The sequence below is a fragment of the Neoarius graeffei genome, chromosome 3 (assembly GCF_027579695.1).
Source record: "Neoarius graeffei isolate fNeoGra1 chromosome 3, fNeoGra1.pri, whole genome shotgun sequence".
Taxonomy (NCBI): Eukaryota; Metazoa; Chordata; class Actinopteri; order Siluriformes; family Ariidae; genus Neoarius; species Neoarius graeffei.
This window is the reverse complement of record NC_083571.1, coordinates 110,919,178-110,947,077: the sequence shown is the minus strand read 5'-3', so window position 1 is coordinate 110,947,077 and position 27,900 is coordinate 110,919,178. Positions and strand designations below refer to the sequence as shown.

At 38.8% G+C, this 27,900-nt stretch overlaps 1 protein-coding gene across 1 annotated transcript in view; it reads left to right on the top strand.

Annotated features, from left to right (window-relative positions):
• The first annotated feature begins 7,713 nt into the window (after positions 1–7,713).
• rhag (Rh associated glycoprotein) overlaps positions 7,714–27,900 on the top strand; it is a 33,150-nt gene continuing 12,963 nt past the window's right edge. The window contains exons 1-3 of the mRNA XM_060917899.1: positions 7,714–7,969; positions 25,403–25,586; positions 27,385–27,535. Coding sequence (XP_060773882.1) covers positions 7,789–7,969; positions 25,403–25,586; positions 27,385–27,535 — 516 coding nt within the window. The 5' untranslated portion in view covers positions 7,714–7,788. The remainder of the gene's footprint in view (positions 7,970–25,402; positions 25,587–27,384; positions 27,536–27,900) is intronic.

Below are 27,900 nucleotides of genomic sequence, written 5' to 3'. Positions count from 1 at the left end.
TCGGCACCACTGTCGTATCTGACCAGGTGGGTGGAGCACAGAAGCACAGCAGGCCAGAACTGAGTTCTCAAAACTCTTTATTTTCAGCTTTTCAGCTAAGCCTTTCACACTCTCCCAGCCACACACGCGCACACACACAAGTCTTCTGGTTGAGAAGAGAGCTCCCTTTCTCTGCTCTCTCTCTCTCCTTTTAAAGGGTGTGGTCACTGGGGAAGACACACAAACACAGGTTAATTCCCATCAGGTGCAGTGATTCCACCACTTACCTTCCCTGACTCCACCCTCCATTCACAGACCGATGCTTGGCCACGCCCCTGCTGCCACAATCTACTAAGCTATATATCTTATATCTCCTAAGCTATATATCTTATATATATATATATATATATATATATATATATATATATATATATATATATATATATAGCTTAGTAGATATAGCTTATCTGTATATAAGCTATACTGTGCTAAAATTATTCGAAGCTCTTAACATACATGTGTTGTTCTTCTTAGATATCATCATAGATGCACATTAAGATAGAGTTCTTGTTTCTGTCTGTTGCAATGATGGATTTGGAGTACCAGAGTGAAAAAGAATCACATCAGTGGAAAAAAAGTGAAATGTAAGACACAAACAGTATCGCTTTTTATTAATGACCTTCTCTAGTCACTAATGCTATTTGTGCATAAACAGTTTTATACAATAAAAAATTAATTGCAGAAATGGGAACTAATATCATCTAAATGAATATAACGTTGTTCAGTGTTCATAACTGCAGCTTTTTATAGAGGAACTGTACACTAAGAAGCACGCACGCACACACACATGACTGATTGTGCATTGTTGGAGCCATCAAGATTTATTCTACACAAAGTTATCCGTTGTTCCACTGGCCCTCCAGTGAATAATAGTTGAAATTGTTCAATTTCCTTATATCATTTGGGCAGCTGCCTGTCATACTTCCTATTAGCTATTATTCATCACGCTGGAATAATAGTGGCACCAATAGCACCATTCAATTATTTAAACAATCAAATTAAATTCACATTCATCACATGTAAACATTCAGATAAGTCTCTTGCTGCCAAGATATGCAAGTGTGTTAACAAAATCTTTCCAGAGAGAACTGGCTGCCATCCATTGCCTACTCATTTAATCAAACTTTACACACTTTGAAAACCCTTGGTGGATTATATTTTAATGTGTTATTTTGTTTTCATAATTTTTTCATGAATGCTTGAGTATAATGCTCACAGGTTTTGAATAATTTTTTTGTTTGTGTTCAAATACATGTACTCCCCCCCCCACCCCACCCCCCCCCACCCCCACCACCACCACCAAAAAAAAAGCGTAAAGTTAGACAGGGGATCTGGTATAACTGGTACTGCTATTGTTGTGTATCACTGTGTAGAAAGCAACATTAAAGATGAGGGACAGTACAAAGGAAGATAATATGAATACTAATGTAAACTGTAGACAACTATCCATGTGTATAGGTTACAGCCCATGTAATCATTATAAGTCCTAACAGCAAATTTTATGCATTTTTATTTAATGCAGTACTTTATAATCTAGTTTAATTTAGTATGATAATAATGTATTTTTACATAAATGGGAAATACTATTAAATTACTTTTAATCATTTATTTGTGATCTCTAAATGGCCCTGATATTATTAATCTCATCTCATTATCTCTAGCCACTTTAACCTGTTCTACAGGGTCACAGGCAAGCTGGAACCTATCCCAGCTGACTACGGGCGAAAGGCTGGGTACACCCTGGACAAGTCGCCAGGTCATCACAGGGCTGACACATAGACAACCATTCACACTCACACCTATGGTCAATTTAGAGCCACCAGTTAACCTAACCTACATGGCTTTGGACTGTGGGGGAAACCAGAGCACCCGGAGGAAACCCACGCAGACACGGGGAGAACATGCAAACTCTGCACAGAAAGGCCCTCGCCGGCCACGGGGCTCAAACCCGGACCTTCTTGCTGTGAGGCAACAGCGCTAACCACTACACCACCGTGCCACCCCCGATATTATTATTATTTTATTTATTTTTTTAACTAGCAACATGAAATAATATCTGTGGAGTTTGAGACTTGAGACATGCCTGACTGACTCTGACAGTTTATATTAATGCACTCATCCTACTGATATAATTTCTTTAGTAACTGTTAATTCACAGGGAATTTTATGGCAGACGCTCCTCATAATCTAAGGTTAATAATAGTAATAAATGAAATGTGTGGCATGGTGGATAGCACTGAACCAAAAAAGGGTTGTATATTGTGATTATTATATACAGTAGTTGCATTTATTTTCAATTTTAAGTGTCCATGAAGTCAGAATTTTTCAACTCCATTCCCAGAGGTCCACTGTCCTGCAATGTTTTAATTTTGATAATTTGATATGGTGTTGGGAGTGGAGCAAACATAAAACTCTGTGTGGCCTTTCAGAAAACCTACTTTAAGGCATGTTGTTAGCCTTCACACTGTCTCCCAGTGAATTGTTTATGTAATTTCTGTCTTGAGTCTTATCTTCATGCAATCAAAATTTCCTCTCTTTTAATCTGTTCTCCTCCTAGTAAGCAAAGTAACTGAACCAATAGTGTCAAACTTCCTCCCTGGATACTCTGTTGGATTGTGTCATAGCCTAATACATTGACATTATATAACTTTACAAGTCAGTGGGATTATAAAGGTCTGTTTTCAGTTCCAGGTCAACCCTAAAATGATTAAATTAGTAACTGATACCGAGCCATTCATAGAAGTGCTCTTGCTACTGTGAAGTTTGGATAATACCTTATATTTCTAGCTTGGGTGGAAAAACAAGAAAGGGTTAAACACAACACAAATAAAGGAAATAACCTGTTTATACAAAATCCTACTCTACATAGCTCAACAGGCTAAAGTATAGTATAATTTTCGCACAGCAACAGCTCCAGAATTAGTTTGCAATAATGAATTTGCAAATAATTTATATTGTCTGTGTGCATCTTAAAGCTGATCCATCAGCAATTAAAGTAAATAGTTTACATTACCATTTAAAAATCTTTAATGAAGAACGGTGGTGGTGATGGTGGGGGGTTATCGTTATTATGGAATTTTTTTTTACTTCTATTTTTAACAGCTTTTCATTCTCATAACAGGGAAAACTCAAGGCCTCTGCAATTACTGTACATGGAAAACCTTTCTACATTTATATTTCAGTTGCTCTAAAAGCTGTTTGTGAAAATATGAACACACGTGGAGGCAATTTGCAAAAGTTAATGACATTATGTCACATTACTTACATGATATACTACATAGTGGAAACTAGCCAGACTACTCCAGTTGTTTGAACCAATTGAACATAACAGGATTTCTGCATGAATGGATCCTAATCAGCCTTATTTAACCTACATTAACATACAACATGTGACAGTGGCAATATCTTCATTTGTTTAAATTACCAGGGTCATTAATTTAAAAAAAAGCATGTGAAACTGTATATTTATTACATATTAGCAACACCTTGCAGCCAGACTGTACTTGTACCTGCTTATCAGTCCTGTGTAGAATTTAGGAGAGATTTAGCTAATATATTAATATAAATCTATAAATTCATGCATTTGTTAACAGTAATGAGCCTTCAGATCACATCACTGCTGTGATGTGATCTGAAGGCTCATTTATGCAGAAGCTTTAGATTTAAGTGGTGACTAAATGTAGAGATGGAAATTCAGTCACTACTCTTAATTAAGATTGTAATCATTAATGGGTTTTAATCCATTGATTTAATATTAAATAATTTAAATCTGTCATCGCCAAAAATCCATGACCTACAGTATGTATGCTGGCTAGAGATGTGAACATTATGTCCATGGGGTGAAATTTGAATGGTAACTTTCCTTAAAAAAAAACCCAGCAGATTGAGGGCTCTTTTCAGGTTTATGACCTTTTGAATATTTTTCTCATGAGGTTTTCCGATATTAACAAAATTCTGTTAACAAGCAAATAAAGCAAAAATGTGCAAGAACATTTGTTTAGTGTTTTATAAGTTAGTTCTAGGAAGGTTAACAGTAATGTTTCCACAGTATTAGTTCTAGCTGTGAATGTCATATAAGCAACATTTCTTAGCGAAATTCAGGTGAAGCATATTAAGTCTGCATAGGCTAATTAATTTTGTGGCTCCAAGTGCACACCTTTAGATAGAATTCAAGGCTGTATCCCAAACCTCAGAACACATGCTATTCTATCTTCCATATACCACATGCAAATATTAGCTTCACACAAAATTAGAGAATATGTTTTACCTGTTTAGAAAGAAAAACATTAAAGCTAGATGGCCTTTTGATTTCATAAAATCTGTGAAATTAAATTCCCTCTGAAATTTGGTCATTGTGATATATGATTATTTCTGTAATATCTAAAAAAAATATCAGGTCATTCTATGGCTGGGAAGTTATTTAATTTGAGGGGATTCCCTAGCAAATAATGTGCATGAAGTCGCTTGCTTTGCGCAGTCAAGCAGACAGAGGAACTCCGTGTGCACATGTGCATGCTTACCTTAGTTGTCGTCATCTTCATCTTTTGAGTTTTATGGCAGCTGGCATCCACAGTGTTGCATTACTGCCATCTACAGGTTTACCTTTGACCGTGCACTGACAGTTACAGTACATCGTTTTGTCGCTAAACGAACAGCTGATCACACCAAGGTGCTCGCTGAGCGCCGATATTTATTAGTTTGGTCCTGCATTTCCTTTCCTTTGTACAACCCCGATTCCAAAAAAGTTGGGACAAAGTACAAATTGTAAATAAAAACAGAATGCAATAATTTACAAATCTCAAAAACTGATATTGTATTCACAATAGAACATAGACAACATATCAAATGTCGAAAGTGAGACATTTTGAAATTTCATGCCAAATATTGGCTCATTTGAAATTTCATGACAGCAACATATCTCAAAAAAGTTGGGACGGGGCAATAAGAGGCTGGAAAAGTTAAAGGTACAAAAAAAGAACAGCTGGAGGACCAAATTGCAACTCATTAGGTCAATTGGCAATAGGTCATTAACATGACTGGGTATAAAAAGAGCATCTTGGAGTGGCAGCGGCTCTCAGAAGTAAAGATGGAAAGAGGATCACCAATCCCCCTAATTCTGCACCGACAAATAGTGGAGCAATATCAGAAAGGAGTTCGACAGTGTAAAATTGCAAAGACTTTGAACATATCATCATCTACAGTGCATAATATCATCAAAAGATTCAGAGAATCTGGAAGAATCTCTGTGCGTAAGGGTCAAGCCCAGAAAACCATACTGGGTGCCCGTGATCTTCGGGCCCTTAGACGGCACTGCATCACATACAGGCATGCTTCTGTACTGGAAATCACAAAATGGGCTCAGGAATATTTCCAGAGAACATTATCTGTGAGCACAATTCACCGTGCCATCTGCCGTTGCCAGCTAAAACTCTATAGTTCAAAGAAGCAGCCGTATCTAAACACGATCCAGAAGCGCAGACGTCTTCTCTGAGCCAAGGCTCATTTAAAATGGACTGTGGCAAAGTGGAAAACTGTTCTGTGGTCAGACGAATCAAAATTTGAAGTTCTTTATGGAAATCAGGGACGCCGTGTCATTCGGACTAAAGAGGAGAAGGACGACCCGAGTTGTTATCAGCGCTCAGTTCAGAAGCCTGCATCTCTGATGGTATGGGGTTGCATTAGTGCGTGTGGCATGGGCAGCTTACACATCTGGAAAGACACCATCAATGCTGAAAGGTATATCCAGGTTCTAGAGCAACATATGCTCCCATCCAGACGAAGTCTCTTTCAGGGAAGACCTTGCTTTTTCCAACATGGCAATGCCAAACCACATACTGCATCAATTACAGCATCATGGCTGCGTAGAAGAAGGGTCCGGGTACTGAACTGGCCAGCCTGCAGTCCAGATCTTTCACCCATAGAAAACATTTGGCGCATCATAAAACGGAAGATACAACAAAAAAGACCTAAGACAGTTGAGCAACTAGAATCCTACATTAGACCAGAATGGGTTAACATTCCTATCCCTAAACTTGAGCAACTTGTCTCCTCAGTCCCCAGACGTTTACAGACTGTTGTAAAGAGAAAAGGGGATGTCTCACAGTGGGAAACATGGCCTTGTCCCAACTTTTTTGAGATGTGTTGTTGTCATGAAATTTAAAATCACCTAATTTTTCTCTTTAAATTATATATTTTCTCAGTTTAAACATTTGATATGTCATCTATGTTCTATTCTGAATAAAATACGGAATTTTGAAACTTCCACATCATTGCATTCCGTTTTTATTTACAATTTGTACTTTGTCCCAACTTTTTTGGAATCGGGGTTGTATATAACATAACGTCTTTTCTTCTCACTTTCCATTAATGTAGTTGGTCTTTCACATTTCATTCGCACACTCATGTCCTCCATTTTTCTCTCCTGTTTCAAATTTGTATCCCACAATGCCTTGCGTGAACGGGGAAAGCCCACCACATGATGCATGATGTAGTATCTTGAATTGGGTCATGGTGAAGCAGGAAAAAATAGCGGAGAATTTAGGGCCACATTGCCCTAAATTAATTCATTGTTCTATTAAAAAATAATAATAAAATTGGAATTCTATGATTCGAATTCTTTATCTTTTGATCCACTGAACAAAAATAATTGGGTGTCAGAGAAAATTCTTTTTATGACTTAAACATGAAAAATCTGAAAGGCAGTCTACCTTTAATTTTTTTTCCCTCTTAATGTGTAGTATCTAACTCTCACACTTTCTCCCTCCTGATTGGCTACAGCTCCTGCTGGTCACTGCATAGTCAGACTTTTTTTGTGCCAAAAGCAGAGTACTGATGATGTTCGATGTACGTAGCTGAACTGGCATAGAGTATGATGTTTGAGTACATATATCCCACCAATCTGACCTGACAACCACCATAAAGCTAGCTGTGAATTACTATTGCAGGATTGTCAGTGTGTCTCAGAGCAGTGTAAGAACATTATTATAAAGCATGTTATAAACAAAATATGGAACCCTGTATTTTAACAAATGGGAGTCAGAGGCAGCTGAATGTCCATGCTGAGTTTGTGTATTCAAGTATTTCCAATTAACATGCTCAGAATGTGTTGCAGGTTCATCAGACATTTGGACAAATCCATAATCATGATCCAGACATTCAGACAGAGGTGAAAATCAGAAAATGTATCTACTGTATATGTTACCTGATAAAAAATGGCCATTGAGTGAAAAATGCAGCTTTTAACCACATGCCTGTTTCCTTCTCTATGTGGAGAAAGCATGTTATTGATTTTTTTTTTAATATATATCAACTCTGATGACTATAGTTCTAGTTTGCTTATGATTTGAAATATATAATCTTATTCTATGACTTTTTGTTTGGTCATTAGCTTGAAAATCATTTTGTCATAATGTTTGACTTCAAAGAAATATGTAAACTTATGTGTCATTTTGAACCAAACTGAATATGAGTTAACCCTTGACTGTCATTTCTGCAGCAACAGAAAATCTGCTAATGTGTTTTCCTGTGCAGCAAAGGACACTCCTTGTTTTGTTTTGTTTTGTTTTGTTTTGTTTTCTTTTAAACAGACTTCAGTAGGAGGTGTGACCATTGGCCGTTCCAGCGTCTATCATTGGTCGTCCTCAAACCTGTATCCAATTTAAACTCAGACATCACTCTGAGGCCCCTCTCACAACACACACATACTACAGATAGTGAGGAAGTGTGAAGAAGGAGAGATAGGGTTTGAGCATGCCCGCGTATTCAACCAACATGAGGCTGAAGTTTCCAGTTGTGGCCTTGTTGCTGGAGATCATCACCATCGTAGTGTATGCTGTGTTTGTGGTGTACGATGATGGAAAGGGCCAACATTCATCTCATCAGGAGACTGAAAATAAAACCCATGAGGGAAGCCCAGTGAGCCTCTACCCTAGTAAGTACCCATACATACTGCATACTGCATCTGAAAGAATATTGCAGTTAACTAGAGATAGATAAGTATACAGATTATTAGACAGCTTATGTATTGAATGCTGTATGTACTGATGCTGTAAATGCATTGTTTCTGTAAACTTCCTGAAAATATTAATGTATCAGGCACTAAATATGGGATTAGTCAAAAGATAGATGATGTGTTGCATTATGAACCTACATATACAATTCTATATTATTGGAACCACTTTATTTTTGATGACTGAGGAAAAGTTATTTCATTTTGGAGAAAAAAGACAGAGATTGGGGGGTGGATTAATAACAACCAAATTTAACCAGCACTAATAGTTTAATTGCCTTTACTTAGAAAAATGCTACATTTTAATCTGAGAGAGAGCGAGAGAGAGAAATTGACTGAAATACTCAGTGCATTATTCATAATTCATAAAACATGCATGTTTAGTCATATGTCTGTAAACTACTCTGTAATTTGGTCTAAAAATTATAGTCTGGATGCCTTTAAACGATAACTTAATTGGAACTAAAATAATCCATCCATCCATTATCCATAACCGCTTATCCTGTGCAGGGTCGCGGGCAAGCTGGAGCCTATCCCAACTGACTATCAGCAAGAGGCAGGGTACACCCTGGACAAGTCACCAGGTCATCGCAGGGCCAACACATAGAGACAAACAACCATTCACACTCTCAGTCAATTTAGAGTCACCAATTAGCCTAATCTGCATGTCTGTGGACTGTGGGGGGGAAACCCGGAGCACCCGGAGGAAACCCACATAGATACGGGGAGAACATGCAAACTCCACACAGAAAGGCCCCCATCGGCCACTGGGCTCAAACCCAGAACCTTCTTGCTGTGAGGCGAGAGCGCTAACCACTACACCACTATGCCACCAAAACTAAAATAATAGCATTTAAAATATATAATAAAGGATTAAAGTATACCAAACCTGATTTGAGAGGTTTGGAATAAGATTTCATGCTCTTTTAAAACTGCAGCTCCCAGATGATTGGTATATAATTATTTTAACAATGAATTCTTCCTGTGGGATCCAACAAGCCAACTGAAAATGGTGTGTGTTTGTATTGCAATATTCAAAGAGTAAAAACATGCAGTCATTGAGGGTGAAGTGCAGGTCAGTGGCTGAGAGGAGATGGAGAAATGATTTTTTCACACGCAAAGTTCAGTTATACACGCAAGAAACAGGAGAAGCTGCAATCCCTTCCTGTGAGGAGGTGATTACGAGGGAGGGAAAGACAGAGAGAGAGAGAGAGAGAGAGATCCCTCAGCCAATCTGGTTTGACTTAAATTGGCCCAAAAATTACATACAAGTCCTTTGGTATGTCCTTGTTCACCTGATTTGGCCAGCAAACTATACATCTTTAGAGGTTTATGTTATGACTGCCTTCTTTTTCACGTCATTTTTTCCAGTTATCAAGATGATGTTTTCTTGATAACTGGAAAAAAAGGAAAATAGGCAGAAATAATTAGTGAAAGGAGAAAGACAGCACCAAAATGAAAGACAGAAATAGAGAGCAGAGAGCAAAAATGGGAGAGTGAGGAGAAAGAAAGAAAGAAAGAAAGAAAGAAAGAAAGAAAGAAAGAAAGAAAGAAAGAAAGAAAGAAAGAAAGTGTGAGGGAGGGAAAGGAATAGAGAATGGAAAAGGAGAAAGAAGAAATAAAGAGGGGAAAAGCAGAAAGAAGAGGAGACAATGAAAAGATTATGAAATTAATATATATAGAGAGAAATATAGATTATTATTATTATTATTATTATTATTATTATTATTATTATTGCTGTTGTTAGTCATGATTATTATTATTATTGTTGTTGTTGTTAGTCATGATTATTTTCAAAATATATGTGGTAGATTTAATGTGTCATAAATTGCTGTGTTTTCTGTCCAGTTATAAATTGGGCCGTTTGAGTTATTGCTCTTTATCTTCACTGTGCAGTAACAGTTTTAAGGGTGGGAAGGGTGTGAGTGTGCAAGATTATGTTCAATGTCACATCTGAGCTCCAAACTTTCCATTTGTGTAGTGAAGTCATCATTATGTGGTCTCACATTAGTCAAATATACACTTATAGATTTAATGACAATTACAAAACATCTAGAATAGAGCATAATTATAATGATGTCGAATACAAATTCAGATCATGTCACAATATTGTGAAGTGCCTATGATAATACTGTGAATGTAGATTATTGTGGTAAAGCAGAAACCAGTAATACACAAACTCATGAATAACTTTCTCATCAGTCATCAACTTCATGTGAAGAAATTTAGCTGTTTTCCTTCATTTTGAAAAGAATGGACCCTAAAAGTGAAGGTAAAGGAGTGGCGGAGAGATGGGGAAAGGAGCCAGATGTTTTAGCAGTCTGGGAAAATCGCACAGATCAGTCTTTGTGGGCTTAGATCAAATGTAGCATGATTACAGTTTCAAAGAAATAAAAACAAACCAAGGAATGTGACTTTGAAAAAAAGCACACACCCATACAAGGATAAGCTTTGTCATCGAGTGTCATATTAGTGCTGATAGAAAGTAATTGAATTTGTCTGTACATCCAGTGGTGAAAAATAACCTTCTTCCCATTTGGCAACAAGTAAAGCCTTTGAAATTTTTATAAAGAGTTGTATTATGCATGATGGACAGCAAATAAATTATTTGCAAAGTCTGAATTATACTGAAACTCTTAGCATCCCACACTAAGCCTAAATTGTCAATTTTTTCCATACTCAGCAAGCCTAATGTAATCCATGTTGGAGCGCATCTTGGATTATCTGCTACTGGATGGAGAAAATAGTGTCATATACCCATTTAGAGGCATCATACATATAAGACTGACCTAATCAAGACTAGCATAGGTTAAAGTTTGAGATTTAATTGTCTACTACTTTTTAAAATCCACTAAAATTGATAGATTCAAGCTGTTAGATTATGTGGAGTTTTTCACTAATTGAAGCTCTGAGCTCTTTGCTTAAAGAAAGAGCTAAAGGTACTATATCTACATCATGCAGCCTGTTTTTGTATTTGGGTGAATAAATGATGCCAACTGTTTAATTTTTCTAATAGTTAAATTTCAATAGTTCCAAGTTTCTCATTTGCTAACCATCATAGGTGACATTTGATCCTTGGACCAACTGCATGGATAAACAACACATGAGCCAGCATCTTGCTTTATTTTATATATATTTTCCTTGGCTTCCATCTGTCTCGAGAGACAATGGACTATGCATCCGAGAGTCTTTGGTTGCAGCGCCTTGAGTGGCTGAACAGTCCGATTTGCGACCGGCACACTCGGCTGCAATTTGGACAAGTAAGGGTGGCAGTGTCATGTTCTGCTAGGGCTGGTGTTGGTTCCCTTTGCCTTCTTCTTGATCTTTTTTCTTCCCAATGAAGCTCCCTCTTTCTCTCGCTCCTCTTGATTCCAGCTTTGACTACACTGCGCCACTTGGTGCGGTCGTCAGCAACAGTTTCCCAGCTCCCCACACCACAATCCTTCAGGTTGCATTTGCAGGCATCTTTGTGGTGGAGCTTGGGCCTACCAGCAGGTCTGGGGCCAGTAGCAAGTTCACCGTAGAGTAGGTCTTTTGGTATTCTGCCGTCCTGCATTCTGTGGACATGGCCTAACCAACGAAGGTGTCTTTCACTAAGCATAGCGAACAGGCTCAGCAATCCTGCCTTTTTAAGGATGTCTTTGTTTGGGACGCGGTCTTGCCATGCGATGCCCAAGATTTTCCAAAGGTTATACAAATGGAATGCATTGAGCCTGCGTTCTTGGCGAGTGTAGAGGGTCCAGGTCTTGCTGCCGTATAGTAAAGTGCTTAGCACACATGCTTGGTACACCCTCATCTTGGTGTTGGTGGTCAGTGATGGGTTTTCCCAAACTCTGTTGCTGAGACAAGCCATTGTTGATGCTGCCTTGCCAATACGCTTGTTTAACTCAGCTTCCAAGGAGAGGTTGCATGAGATGGTTGAGCCCAGGTAGGTGAAGTCCTCAACCACCTTTAGGGTGTAGTCACCGATAGAAATGTTGCTGCTGACATCCTGACCCATAATATTGGTCTTCTTGAGGCTTGTGCAAAGCAATCGATGAGCCGTTGTAGAGCATCTTTGGTGTGAGCAGTCAGAGCCGCGTCATCCGCAAACAGCAATTCCCTGATGAGCACTTTTCGCACCTTGGTCTTGGCCCTGAGGCGGGCAAGATTGAAAAGGCTTCTGTCACTTCTAGTGTGGATGTAAACACCATCCTCTGACCCTTTGAAGGCATGTGACAAGAGCAGGGAGAAGAAGATGCCAAACAATGTCGGGGCAAGTATGCAGCCCTGTTTCACACCACTTCTGATGGGAAAAGGATCTGAGGTTGAGCCATCGTAGTGGATGGTGCCTTGCATGTCTTCGTGGAAAGACATGATCATCCTCAGAAGCTTTGGCGGACAGCCGATTCTTTGCAGTAGAGTGAAGAGGCCTTTCCTGCTGACCATGTCAAAGGCCTTGGTCAGATCAATGAAGGCAATGTATAAGGATTGTCTTTGCTCTCTGCACTTCTCTTGCAGCTGCTGGAGCAAGAAGCTCATGTCGATTGTTGATCTTCCTTCCCGAAAACCACACTGTGCCTCTGGGTAGACACGTTCAGCAAGGGGCTGCAGCCTGTTGAGGACTACGCAGGCATAGGTCTTTCCAACTATGATAACTAACGATATTCCATGGTAACTATTGCAGTCACCATGGTCACCTTTCCTTGTATATAATGTGATGATGTTAGCATTGCGCATCTCTTGGGGAACTGCCCCCTCTTCCCAGGACTGCAGCAGAAGTGCGTAGAGGTGTTGGTGGAGGCCGGTGTTTTTGCAAGCTTGGATAACCTCGGGGGGAATCCCATCATTTTCTGGAGCTTTGCCACAGGCCAGAGAGTCGATAGCTTTGGAAAACTCGTCTACAGTGGGTGGAACGTCAAGCTCTTCCATGATGGGCAAGATTGCGATGCCCTGAACTGCAGCATCAGTTACTGTATTCTCCCACGAGTAAAGATCTTGGTAGTGTTCTGCCCATCTCTCCATCTGCTTGCTGCAATCAGTAATGATTTGGCCTGACGAGGGCTTAAGGGGCGTGAGCTTGATTGTGCTTGGGGTCGAAGGCCCACTTCATACCATCGTACATGGCACGGGTGTTCCCATTATTGGCAGAAAGCTGGATTTTTTTTTGCAGAGATTCAGCCAATAATCGTTAGTGTGTATATATATATATATATATATATATATATATATATATATATATATATATATATACACTAACGATTATTGGCTGAATCTCTGCAATTATATATATATATATACAAACAACCCCGATTCCAAAAAAGTTGGGACAAAGTACAAATTGTAAATAAAAACAGAATACAATAATTTACAAATCTCAAAAACTGATATTGTATTCACAACAGAACATAGACAACATATCAAATGTCAAAAGTGAGACATTTTGAAATTTCATGCCAAATATTGGCTCATTTGAAATTTCATGACAGCAACACATCTCAAAAAAGTTGGGACAGGGGCAATAAGAGGCTGGAAAAGTTAAAGGTACAAAAAAGGAACAGCTGGAGGACCAAATTGCAACTCATTAGGTCAATTGGCAATAGGTCATTAACATGACTGGGTATAAAAAGAGCATCTTGGAGTGGCAGCGGCTCTCAGAAGTAAAGATGGGAAGAGGATCACCAATCCCCCTAATTCTGTGCCGACAAATAGTGGAGCAATATCAGAAAGGAGTTTGACAGTGTAAAATTGCAAAGAGTTTGAACATATCATCATCTACAGTGCATAATATCATCAAAAGATTCAGAGAATCTGGAAGAATCTCTGTGCGTAAGGGTCAAGGCCAGAAAACCATACTGGGTGCCCATGATCTTCGGGCCCTTAGATGGTACTGCATCACATACAGGCATGCATCTGTATTGGAAATCACAAAATGGGCTCAGGAATATTTCCAGAGAACATTATCTGTGAACACAATTCACCGTGCCATCCGCCGTTGCCAGCTAAAACTCTATAGTTCAAAGAAGAAGCCATATCTAAACATGATCCAGAAGCACAGACATCTTCTCTGGGCCAAGGCTCATGTAAAATGGACTGTGGCAAAGTGGAAAACTGTTCTGTGGTCAGACTAATCAAAATTTGAAGTTCTTTATGGAAATCAGGGATGCTGTGTCATTCGGACTAAAGAGGAGAAGGACGACCCAAGTTGTTATCAGTGCTCAGTTCAGAAGCCTGCATCTCTGATGGTATGGGGTTGCATTAGTGCGTGTGGCATGGGCAGCTTACACATCTGGAAAGACACCATCAATGCTGAAAGGTGTATCCAGGTTCTAGAGCAACATATGCTCCCATCCAGACGACGTCTCTTTCAGGGAAGACCTTGCATTTTCCAACATGACAATGCCAAACCACATACTGCATCAATTACAGCATCACGGCTGCGTAGAATAAGGGTCCGGGTACTGAACTGGCCAGCCTGCAGTCCAGATCTTTCACCCATAGAAAACATTTGGCGCATCATAAAACGGAAGATATGACAAAAAAGACCTAAGACAGTTGAGCAACTAGAATCCTACATTAGACAAGAATGGGTTAACATTCCTATCCCTAAACTTGAGCAACTTGTCTCCTCAGTCCCCAGACGTTTACAGACTGTTGTAAAGAGAAAAGGGGATGTCTCACAGTGGTAAACATGGCCTTGTCCCAACTTTTTTGAGATGTGTTGTTGTCATGAAATTTAAAATCACCTAATTTTTCTCTTTAAATGATACATTTTCTCAGTTTAAACATTTGATATGTCATCTATGTTCTATTCTGAATAAAATATGGAATTTTGAAACTTCCACATCATTGCATTCCGTTTTTATTTACAATTTGTACTTTGTCCCAACTTTTTTGGAATCGAGGTTGTGTATATATATATATATATATATATATATATATATATATATATATATATATATATATAAACAGTTTGAGGATATGTTTTTCATGGAGACTAAAAAACGTTTCTGTAAGTAGGCATATGAAGGTGAAAATTCAAATTCAATCCAAGTAGCTTGAAACTGTTCTCATTGAATTCAGAATTGAATACAGAAGATTCAATATCTCAAGATTCAAGATCTCAATATTTTTCATCAAAACAACAGTTATATTCTAAAATAGTTATTTATTTACATGAATCAGTTTGATTTGAAAAAAATAAGTGGGTAAAGCTATGAAAACTCACTTCAAAGTCTCCCGTGAATCATAACATCAAAACTAGCAGACGGAAAATTTTGCTGAATCCTTCATCAGAAACAGTGAGAGCGAGAGAACATCCCTATAAAAGTTATCTGACTGATATTCATGAGTAATCCAGTTAGAAACTGATCAGAAGAGAGAGAGAGCCTGACCGCTTTCCTGTGACTCAAAAAAAAGCACCAGCAGTTTTCCGACGTCACGCGAGCAATTTTTACTCTGTTGTACCGACTTCAACCTGCCGTTACTCCCAAAGTACTGAACAGATCTTAACAAGATAAAGTTCTTTGGAAAGCAGAGATTATAAGCTTTTTAATCATCATATTCACGACAGAAAATATTCAAGAGTTAAGCAATGACAGATTTGGAAACATAGATGAGCGTCTGCATGTACAATTTTCACAGCACGGCCAGCGAGTGCCTGATATGCCTACTGTAAGTCTCTCTAGATAAAAGAATCTGGCATATGCTGCAAATGTGAATTTAAGCCTACACAGTTGCCAGTCCATCAAAAGACTCCAGACATTTGTACTTTCATGGAGGTGGAAAGAAACTAGAGAACCCAAGAAAAAGGTGCACAGACATTAACCTGAGCTCAGGATTGAAATGGAGTCCCTGAAGCTGTGAGGCAGCAACACTACCTGCTGTACCACCATGCAACCTAGTACTAGTAGTAGTAGTAATAGTAGTCGTTGTCGTCATCGTCATGCTACATTTGTTAGCAATAGCAACTCAAAAGTACATCAACTGTAGACAGTGTCCTAAGAGAACTAGGTCCGTCAGGTAGTCGAATTAGGTTCAGTACTACACTGCCTGGCCAAGAAATATTGCACATGCTAATATTTTGTTGTACCACTTATAGCTTTGATTATGCCATGTATTTGCTGTTGCATTGTTTCAACAACCTTATGCAACATCACAACATTTATTTCCATCCAGAGTTGCGTTCATTTTTCACCGAGATCTTGTCTTTACAACAGGAGAGTCAAGTGCTCTGACGTTCACTATTAAACATAGTTGTGAGTTCAACTGTCGATTTTTTACAATTCAACTTTACCAAGCATTTAATTGAGCTCTCATCATGGTCAGTCAAGATTTTTTTTTTCCAACCACATTTCTTCCACAAAGCTGATGGTTCAGCACTATCCTTCCAGGTTTTAATAATGTGCTGGACAGTTCTTAACGCAATTCCAGTAACTCCAGTAATCTCCTTAGTTGTTTTCTTTGCTTGATGCAGACCAATAATTTGATGCTTCTGAAACACAGTAGCATTTTTTCTATGATCATGAGATACATCTTCTGACATGGTTGTTTATGAAATGAGAAGCTATTCACTGCATCAGTAAGAAGAATTGTTGCAAGCTGAAACATTAATCACTGCAGTAATTAACCAAGCAAAGGCTCTTAGGCATTTGCTTATTTAAATCCAAATGGCAACATTATTTTGGCTGGTCAGTGTAGTATCAGTATTGGTCCAGTCACTGTGCACCAGACTGTGTCGAGTTTTCCAAAAGCATCGTACTACAAAGATCATCGTTAAATGGTAGCACGAGCAGCACAATAAACACTCTCTCTCTCCTAGTTAAGATGCTCTTAGCATTAAGAGGCTTTTGGGAATCCCACCACTGACCAGTTAATAAGCTCTGGAAGGTTCTTCAGGGAGGCACCATCCTAAAGAGATCTCCTCTTTCATAACTTATGTTTATGATAAGATTTCTTGCATTTTTTGAAGCCGTCTTTTTTCCTGTTTAGTCTGTGCCTTTATCTCAGGATAAACATCCCTGAGCAGTTTGTATGAAAATGCCATGGTCCACAAGGGACAGTCTTAGCATGTCTACAGTACTACATGTTCACAATTTTATATGCTGGCTTTTCTTCACATGGTCTGCATGAGAATTTTTTTTTTTTTACAGAGATTATCTTTCATTCATTAAACCTCAGTAGCCACTTTATCCAAGTCAGGATTGCAGTGGATCCATAGTTTATCCTCGTAACCCTGGGCACAAGGCAGGAATACACCATGAATGGGATGCCAGTCAACACACGCGCACACACACACACACACACACACACACACACACACACACACTACATTACATAGATTATATTCCAAGGAAGAGTCAATAGAACTGAATTTTTAACAGTGAGAAAGGAAAGAAATAAGAAAAATATTTTGAATCTGCATATGGGCAAAGTTGGTCAAATTAGAGTGTGAATGTAAATGCTTAACCAGAAATTTTATTTTATATCATAAGCATTGATTTTAGGCATGCACTTTATCTGCTACAGCAGCACAGTGGTGTAGTGGTTAGCACTGTCGCCTCACAGCAAGAAGGTTCTGGGTTCGAGCCCAGTGGCCGATGGGGGCCTTTCTGTGTGGAGTTTGCATGCTCTCCCCGTGTCTGCGTGGGTTTCCTCCACCTGTAGGTGCTCCACTTTCCCCCACAGTCCAAAGACAGGCAGGCTAGGCTAAATGGTGGCTCTAAATTGACCGTAGGTGTGAATGTGAGTGTGAATGGTTGTCTGTGTCTATGTGTCAGCCCTGTGATGACCTGGCGACTTGTCCAGGGTGTACCCCGCCCCTCATCCATAGTCAGCTGGGATAGGCTCCAGCTTGCCTGCAACCCTGCACAGGATAAGTGGTTACGGATAATGGATGGACTTTATCTGATGCTAAAATGTTGGCAATTAGCATCGTGTGCAAAATTAAAGAAGCAACATCAAGTGCCAAACATATCTTAGCTCATTGACTACATATTGTATACCATTTCTGGCCAAATTATTCCTTTAAAAATCAACAACAGAAATGCCTTATCAAAATTCTAAAACAGTTTCCAACACCACCAACACTCAATGCTGTTGGCTACCTTTTGCAAATAAATATTTTAAAAACTGGATGAGATCATTCTTAACACAGAACACCCAAGATTGCATAGTCAACCACAAGAATATGAGCAAAACAAACTTTTGTAGACAGCTAATGGTCAATGCCAAAAAGATTCAGAATTAATTAGCACGTCAAAGAAAAACGAATGTGACATTATCTTTACAATCCTGCAAAACAGTTACTTCACTAATTAATTTATGCATTACAAGTGTACTAGTTGTTTCCACTCGGCCGCTGCGTTCTGATTGTTGACCTTAAAATGTGACAAGACTGCTCCGAGCTGTTTGATCTTGGATAGATTTACCAGATGTGCTCCCTAAAGCACAGACTCTGGTTACATGCAGAGTTTAATGGCTTCCTTGAGTAGAAAGAAAGTGGAAGGGTTGGAAGTTTTTCAGAGGAAGCAGGATATTTATATATGTCACAGCAACACCAAACCTCAGACATCTTCAAATTTCACTGTTTGGTGTCAGTATCTGGGTAGTTGACTTTATAGACTGTTATCCAAATAAGATGCTTTGATGAAGAATTATAGACACTGGTTTCAATGAATTCACTGAGGACATTATGGTCATTATGAGGAGTTAGGGGTTCAAGCCCCAGCACTGCAAAGCCACCACTGTTAGGCCCTTGGGTAAAGCCTTTAATTCTATCTGCTCAATCTATCCACATCAACCTCACGTAGAAGTGGGAAAAAGATGTAAAAAGAGGAAGGAGAAGATGGTCAGACCACAAACTAAAACATTGAGTTCATAGTTACAAAGGACCTAACTCAGGGCAGATACATACTCATCTCATCATCTCTAGCGGCTTTATCCTGTCCTACAGGGTCGCAGGCAAGCTGGAGCCTATCCCAGCTGACTACGGACGAAAGGCAGGGTACACCCTGGACAAGTCGCCAGGTCATCACAGGGCTGACACATAGACACAGACAACCATTCACACCTACGGTCAATTTAGAGTCACCAGTTAACCTAACCTGCATGTCTTTTGGACTGTGGGGGAAACCGGAGCACCCGGAGGAAACCCACACGGACATGGGGAGAACATGCAAACTCCGCACAGAAAGGCCCTTGCCAGCCACGGGGCTTGAACCCGGACCTTCTTGCTGTGAGGCGACAGCGCTAACCACTACACCACCGTGCCGCCCAGGGCAGATACTGTGTTTTTAAATGAGGGGACAGATAAATCAATTGAATTGTGGCCACAAGAAGCTGGAGATGACTGTGAGTAATAACATTAGAAAACTAGAAGGGCACTCAGTAGAGTGCATACCTCCACCAAGCCACATATTATCAACATCAAAATCCAATCACTTGAACCTTGAATACTAAAAATGTACACCAAATTTCATCAAAGTCCATTCACAACTTTTTGAGTTATGTTGGGAACGGACAAAAAAGCCTAGATCCGCATACATATGTGGATCTTGGATCCACATATAGATCCAGATTTGTATGAAAAGCTGTTCAATTGCTTCTTGGCCCATGGCCCACCTTTCCTCAAAATTTCATCAAAATGTGTTCACTACTTTTTGAGTTATGTTGGGAAAAGGCAACAAAGGCACAAACAAACAGAGGCAAAAACATAACCTTCTCCAATAAAGTTGACAGAGTTAATAAAATAAAACACTGAAAATATTACACTTTAAATCAATCTTTGATGGCACAGTGGTGTAGTGGTTGGCTCATAGCAAGAAGGTTTTGGGTTTGAGCCCAATTGCTGACAGGGGCCTTTCTGTATGAAGTTTGCATGTTCTCCCCATGTCTGTGTGGGTTTCCTCCAGGTGCTCCAGTTTACCCCACAGTCCAAAGACATGCAGGTTAGGTTAATTGGTGGCTCTAAATTGACCATAGATGTGAATGTGAGTGTGAATGGTTGCTCGTCTCTATGTATCAGCCCTGCGATGATCTGGCAACTTGTCCAGGGTGTACCCTGCCTCTCACCCATAGTCAGCTGGGATAGGCTCCAGCTTGCCTGCGACCCTGCACAGGATAAACGGTTACAGATGATGGATGGAAATCAATCTTTTATAGGGTAGTCACACTAGAGGTGGAATGAGCCGGAATGCCATCGGAATGAAAATTCTTCATATATTCCGGGATATTCGAAGTGCATTCTAAAAATTCTGACTGCATTCTGAGTGCATTCCAAACATTCGGGCCCATTCTTGTGGCCAGCCCAAATGTTTTGCTCATGCTCAAAACATTTGAGGTGCATTCGAAGAGGAGAAATATCAAACGGCATTCGAAGTGTATTCTAACTGCATTTTGACTGCATTCTAAATATTCTTACGGCATTCCAACAGCATTCGAAACATTCTGATCGCGTTTGAGGGAAAAATCGAAATGGCAAGCCACTTCAAATCCTGCCAGAATGTCCCGAATGTGCCTCAAATGAGCCAGAATGTGGTCGGAATGAATATTCTTCATATATGCTGGGATATTTGAAGTACATTCTAAGTATTCGAGCTGCATTCACTTTGAATTCTTAGATGATTCGGCGACTATTCCGGGAGCATTCTGACTGCATTTGAGGTGAATTTGTACAGCATTCGAGGCACCTTCCGACCAGACTTTGGGTAGTATTCAGGCAGCAATCGAACCGCACTCGTATGGCATTCGAAGTGCATTCTTAATATTCTTACTGCATTCTAACAGCATTCTAGGTATTCCTACTGTGTTCCAACTAAATCTGAACTACAACCCCGATTCCAAAAAAAGTTGGGACAAAGTACAAATTGTAAATAAAAACGGAATGCAATGATGTGGAAGTTTCAAAATTCCATATTTTATTCAGAATAGAACATAGATGACATATCAAATGTTTAAACTGAGAAAATGTATCATTTAAAGAGAAAAATTAGGTGATTTTAAATTTCATGACAACAACACATCTCAAAAAAGTTGGGACAAGGCCATGTTTACCACTGTGAGACATCCCCTTTTCTCTTTACAACAGTTTGTAAACGTCTGGGGACTGGGGAGACAAGTTGCTCAAGTTTAGGGATAGGAATGTTAACTCATTCTTGTCTAATGTAGGATTCTAGTTGCTCAACTGTCTTAGGTCTTTTTTGTCGTATCTTCTGTTTTATGATGTGCCAAATGTTTTCTATGGGTGAAAGATCCAGACTGCAGACTGGCCAGTTCAGTACCCAGACCCTTCTTCTATGCAGCCATGATGCTGTAATTGATGCAGTATGTGGTTTGGCATTGTCATGTTGGAAAATACAAGGTCTTCCCTGAAAGAGACGTCGTCTGGATGGGAGCATATGTTGCTCTAGAACCTGGATACACCTATCAGCATTGATGGTGTCTTTCCAGATGTGTAAGCTGCCCATGCCACATGCACTAATGCAACCCCATACCATCAGAGATGCAGGCTTCTGAACTGAGCGCTGATAACAACTTGGGTCATCCTTCTCTTCTTTAGTCCGAATGACACGGCGTCCCTAATTTCCATAAAGAACTTCAAATTTTGATTCATCTGACCACAGAACAGTTTTCCACTTTGCCATAGTCCATTTTACATGAGTCTTGGCCCAGAGAAGACGTCTGCGCTTCTGGATCGTGTTTAGATACGGCTTCTTCTTTGAACTATAGAGTTTTAGCTGGCAACGGCGGATGGCACAGTGAATTGTGTTCACAGATAATGTTCTCTGGAAATATTCCTGAGCCCATTTTGTGATTTCCAATACAGAAGCATGCCTGTATATGATGCAGTGCTGTCTAAGGGTCCGAAGATCATGGGCACCCAGTATGGTTTCCCGGCCTTGACCCTTACGCACAGAGATTCTGCCAGATTCTCTGAATCTTTTGATGATATTATGCACTGTAGATGATTATATGTTCAAACTCTTTGCAATTTTACACTGTCGAACTCCTTTCTGATATTGCTCCACTATTTGTTGGTGCAGAATTAGGGGGATTGGTGATCCTTAGGGTGCATCAGTTGCCCCTAAAAATGAAAAGTTCCTCCGATCATGATGCATTTTTGTTTTTATGTTCCTTTTGGTAAGAAAACACACTGGGTGAAATATTTTGACAAAATTCAAAAGTTTAATGGTTGCACCAGGAGCTCAAAGTTATGGAAAAAGCTGCTATTTTATGACTTTTATGACAAAATTTCAATCACTTTTCATGAAACATTATGGCACCTTATAGAGTATACCAAATATCTTAGATACACATTTTTAGTACATATTCTAAATATATTATCAAGCACAGTTTGAGTTTTAGCTGTTCATTGAATCATTGTTCAACTACTTTTAAACAATACAAATGTATTATGAATCACATTAATGCTTCTCAATCCCTTGCAAAGGTTCTTAACATGATCTCTGGCTCACAAGAAATCAATAAATGGAGTCCAACATTGTGATTCAAACCTTATGCGAAAACATAAAATAAGTGTTTTTTGGCAACAAATGAACCTCATGGTGCCACCATTAGACTTTTGAATATGGTCAAAAAATTTTACAGGATGTCTTTATTGGTGAAAAGGAACACCCAAACAAAAATGCATCAGATTTTATGAAAGTGAGGGCAACTGATGCACCCTAGTGATCCTCTTCCCATCTTTACTTCTGAGAGCCGCTGCCACTCCAAGATGCTCTTTTTATACTCAGTCATGTTAATGACCTATTGCCAATTGACCTAATGAGTTGCAATTTGGTCCTCCAGCTGTTCAATTTTTGTACCTTTAACTTTTCCAGCCTCTTATTGCCCCTGTCCCAACTTTTTTGAGATGTGTTGCTGTCATGAAATTTCAAATGAGCCAATATTTGGCATGAAATTTCAAAATGTCTCACTTTTGACATTTGATATGTTGTCTATATTCTATTGTGAATTCAATATCAGTTTTTGAGATTTGTAAATTATTGCATTCCGTTTTTATTTACAATTTGTACTTTGTCCCAACTTTTTTGGAATCGGGGTTGTACATTCGAAAGCTAATACACCCGCAATGTGCAAAAATCATTCAAGGCAGGTTCAAAGCACATTCTAAGTATTCGAACGGCATTCTTACAAAGCTGTAAGAATGTTGGTCAATTTGAAATTCCCGCACGAATTTTGAAAAAATTTTCATTCGGGCTGGTTCTGCTTGATTCCTGCTAATTCTGAATAAGTGTGACTGAGGCCTTAATGATACATACATACTTGAGTCACTGTCATTGCATCATACAGTGGTGCTTGAAAGTTTGTGAACCCTTTAGAATGTTCTATATTTCTGCATAAAGATGGCCTAAAACATCTTCAGATTTTCACACAAGTCCTAAAAGTAGATAAAGAGAACCCAGCTAAACAAATGAGACAAAAATATTATACTTGGTCATTTATTTATTGAGGAAAATGATCCAATATTACATATCTGTGAGTAGCAAAAGTATGTGAACATTTGCTTTCAGTATCTGGTGTGACCCCCTTGTGCAGCAATAACTGCAACTAAACGTTTCCAGTAACTGTTGATCAATCCTGCACACCGGCTTGGAGGAATTTTAGCCCATTCCTCTGTATAGAACAGCTTCAACTCTGGGATGTTGGTGGGTTTCCTCAGATGAACTGCTCACTTCAGGTCCTTCCACAACATTTCGAGTGGATTAAGGTCAGCACTTTGACTTGGCCATTCCAAAACATTAACTTTATTCTTCTTTAACCATTCTTTGGTAGAATGACTTGTGTGCTTAGGGTCGTTGTCTTGCTGCATGACCTACCTTCTCTTGAGATTCAATTCATGGACAGATGTCCTGACATTTTCCTTGAGAATTCGCTGGTATAATTCAGAATTCATTGCTCCATCAATGATGGCAAGCCGTCCTGGCCCAGATGCAGCAAAACAGGCCCAAACAATGATACCACCACCACCATGTTTCACAGATGGGATCAGGTTCTTATACTGGAATGCAGTATTTTCCTTTCTCCAAACATAACACTTCTCATTTAAACCAAAAAGTTCTATTTTGGTCTCACCCATCTACACAACATTTTTCCAATACCCTTCTGGCTTGTCCACAGGCTCTTTAGCAAACTGCATAAGAGCAGCAATGTTCTTTTTGGAGAGCAGTGGCTTTCTCCTTGCAACCCTGCCATGCACACCATTGTTGCTCAGTGTTCTCCTGATGGTGGACTCATGAACATTAACATTAGCCAATGTGAGAGAGGCCTTCAGTTGCTTAGAAGTTGCCCTGGCATCCTTTGTGACCTCACTGACTATTACACACCTTGCTCTTGAAGTGATCTTTGTTGGTCAACCACTCCTGGGGAGGGTAACAAAGGTCTTGAATTTCCTCCATTTGTACACAATCTGTCTGACTGTGGATTGGTGGAGTCCAAACTCTTTAGAGATGGTTTTGTAACCTTTTCCAGTCTGATGAGTATCAGCAATGCTTCTTCTGAGGTCCTCAGAAATCTCCTTTGTTTGTGTCATGATACACTTCCACAAACATGTGTTGTGAAGATCAGACTTTGATAGATCCCTGTTCTTTAAATAAAACAGGGTGCCCACTCACACCTGATTGTCATCCCATTGATTGAAAACACCTGACTCTAATTTCACCTTCAAATTAACTGCTAATCCTCGAGGTTCACATACTTTTGCCACTCACAGATATGTAATATTGGATCATTTTCCTTAATAAATAAATGACCAAGTATAATATTTTTGTCTCATTAGTTTAACTTGGTTCTCTTTATCTACTTTTACGACTTGTGTGAAAATCTGATGATGTTTTAGGTCATATTTATGCAGAAATATAGAAAATTTTAAAGGGTTCACAAACTTTCAAGCACTACTGTAGATATAGAATGAGTTCATGTCACCTTAAGCAATTCTCAAAATAAATTAACCCATTAACTGATAATTAAGTAATTATGATGTCCCCAGAGCATATTAAGTCAGAGGGTCGAGTTACACTATTCATGGCCACAGTTTTGGTATTTAGTGGCCACAACATACAGTAATAATTTGACCATTAGACCATTAGATAATTAGTCTTTGACCTCAAAATATTATTTCATGACCACACACTATTAAAAACATGTTACCTCAGAGGCTCTGTAGTATTCAGGACTAAAGAAGACAGAAGAATTGAATGCAGCAATACAAAACTATTTTATCTTTTTCACAGACCCCATTCACAAACTGATTGAGCATGTTCCTTCTCTAATGAATCTCAATGAGCTCATTTTGACCAAGACCAGACTGATCACCTTGGCAGCTCTTTAATCTGCTTCTATTTTCTACATTTTAAGTGTTTCAGGATGTGCATGTGATGATCTTCATCGGTTTTGGTTTCCTCATGACCTTCCTGAAGCGGTACGGCTTCAGCAGTGTGGGCATCAACTTGCTGCTCGCTGCCTTTGGACTTCAGTGGGGTTTACTGATGCAGAATATCTGGCACCTGAAAGATGGAAAAATTAAGGTTTCAATCCTTAGGTAAATTTATCTCTATCTATCTACAATAGGGATGTCAAACTTTGAATGAAATTTAGTTTTTACTTTGACACGATGTGGTAAAAGCATTAGATTTTTTGAGTTGTCTGTGCATCTGTACATCCAATATTCTAGTTTGCATAATATCTCAAGAATGAGTGGTTGAATGTATGTAGGATTAGTATGTTATTACCTCACCCACGAAGGAGTCAGTGCGGTTTGTTTGTTTGTTTGTTTGTTTGTTTGTTTGTCTTTTAACAATCTATCGTCTAGATGGTTGCACCAATTGACTTCAAATTTTCAGGGCAGGTGGGCAATGGTCTGTAGATTACCTGATTAAATTTTGGGGGTAATCGGGTCAGTGTCACCCGAAAGGTCAAAATCGTTTTCTTCAAATTCATCATTTTGACTTCAAAGCAAAACCAAAATGTGCATCTTTCAATTCTGCTTGCAACCATATGCTGCATGATGGGGTAGCTTAGACAGTCTCTGTAGCAGTTGGGGTTAAAGGTCAGGGGGGTCAAGGTCATTGATCAAAATAACATATTTTCCATTATAACTCAAAAACAGTTGCCAATAGACAGATGTTTAGCATTATGAGCATATTTTCAGAGGGCTGTAACTTGAAAACGGTTGATGGTAGACAGATATTTACCATTATCAACTTATAGAAAGTACCATATGGGCTTTCATTTGGCACCATGATCTTTGACCTTGAAAAGTCAAACTCAGTGTCATGGGGTTTCAAAGGGCTATAACTTTAAAATGGTTAATGATAGCCAGATGTTTACCATTATCAACATATAAGAAGTCTCATATGGGTTTTCAGTTGCCGCCATGACCTTTGACCTTGAATGACTTTGAAATGTCAAACTCAAAGTCATGGATTTTCATAGGACTATAACCTGACAGCTGATGATTGAGAAATATTACCATTATCAACACATAGGTATAAAATAAGTGTTGCTGGGTGAGGTTTGTTTTGCCTGGCAACACTTGTAATCATTGCAACCAGCTGATGAACTGATTCTGGAATTGAGCCAAATAAGGTCAAGGTCACAGCAAGGTCAAATGTCTGAAATAAGTTTTCTCCAATAGCTTTCTTCCTGTTTAAAATATATTTTAATAATTTATTTCACGTCTTTTGTCTTCAACATTTCAACATTCCATTAACATTTCTCTTTTTAACATATTTGTAGGTTTCTACTCTATGTGAAACCATTGATGATTTTGTCATCAGTCACTGAATCACACTAAAGTCCTGGACCCTATGACAACATTTTAAGGCCACTGTTTAAAAAATATAAAGATACAAAAATGTGCATTATAAGATTTCAAGAAAAAGTTATAATATATTGAGGAAAATAGTCATAATATCTGATATTATGAGGGGAAACTTTGCAATATTTTGAGAATAAACACACTGACAAATTGTACACATTACATCATTGTTTAGTACTGGTTTTATCAATAAAGAAACAATCTACTGGGACATCAACACCAGAAGAATCCAGGAAGTAACTTTTTTTTCCACAATTGGACATAGAATCCAGGAAGTAAATGTTCTTCAGTGTTTCTGAGACTGTAGAGAAACCAGTGGATCTGGTTCGTGGATGGATGGATGGATGGATGGATGGATGGATAGATAGATAGATAGATAGATAGATAGATAGATAGATAGATAGATAGATAGATAGATAGATAGATAGGAGGTTAATGTTGAATATTATATCACTAAGTTGACTGATCTTCAACTGAAGTAAATGTTCCTTTATTTTCCTGTCTTCTGCTTTCACCTCAGCATGATTAATGCAGATTTCAGCACAGCGACGGTGCTCATTTCATTTGGTGCAGTTTTGGGGAAGACAAGCCCAGTGCAGCTGCTCATCATGACCCTGCTGGAAATCACCACATTCTGCATTAATGAACACATTATTGCTACATTCCTGAACGTATGAATTAATAATTATTTACCCATTAAATTAAGTTTTAATATCATCCTGTCAATTTACTTTTATGTGACATCTCCAGGATCACGATGCAACACATGAGACCATATACATCTGAAAGCAGAAGGGAAGGGGTATGGGTGGGTAGTGTTAAGGAAGGATTCCTCCAAGATAAAATGCATGACTTTTCCGTAGTGGGCTATGAAATTATATTTTAAGCATTTATTTTTAGAAAATAATTGTATAATTAATCATTCTAATAATTATAATTCTAATAATTGCCTTACAGTAGAATAACAATCCAATTTTAAACTTGAAATAAGGAACTATATCTAGAAATAAGCTTGATAGCCTTAGAATTGTTTTAG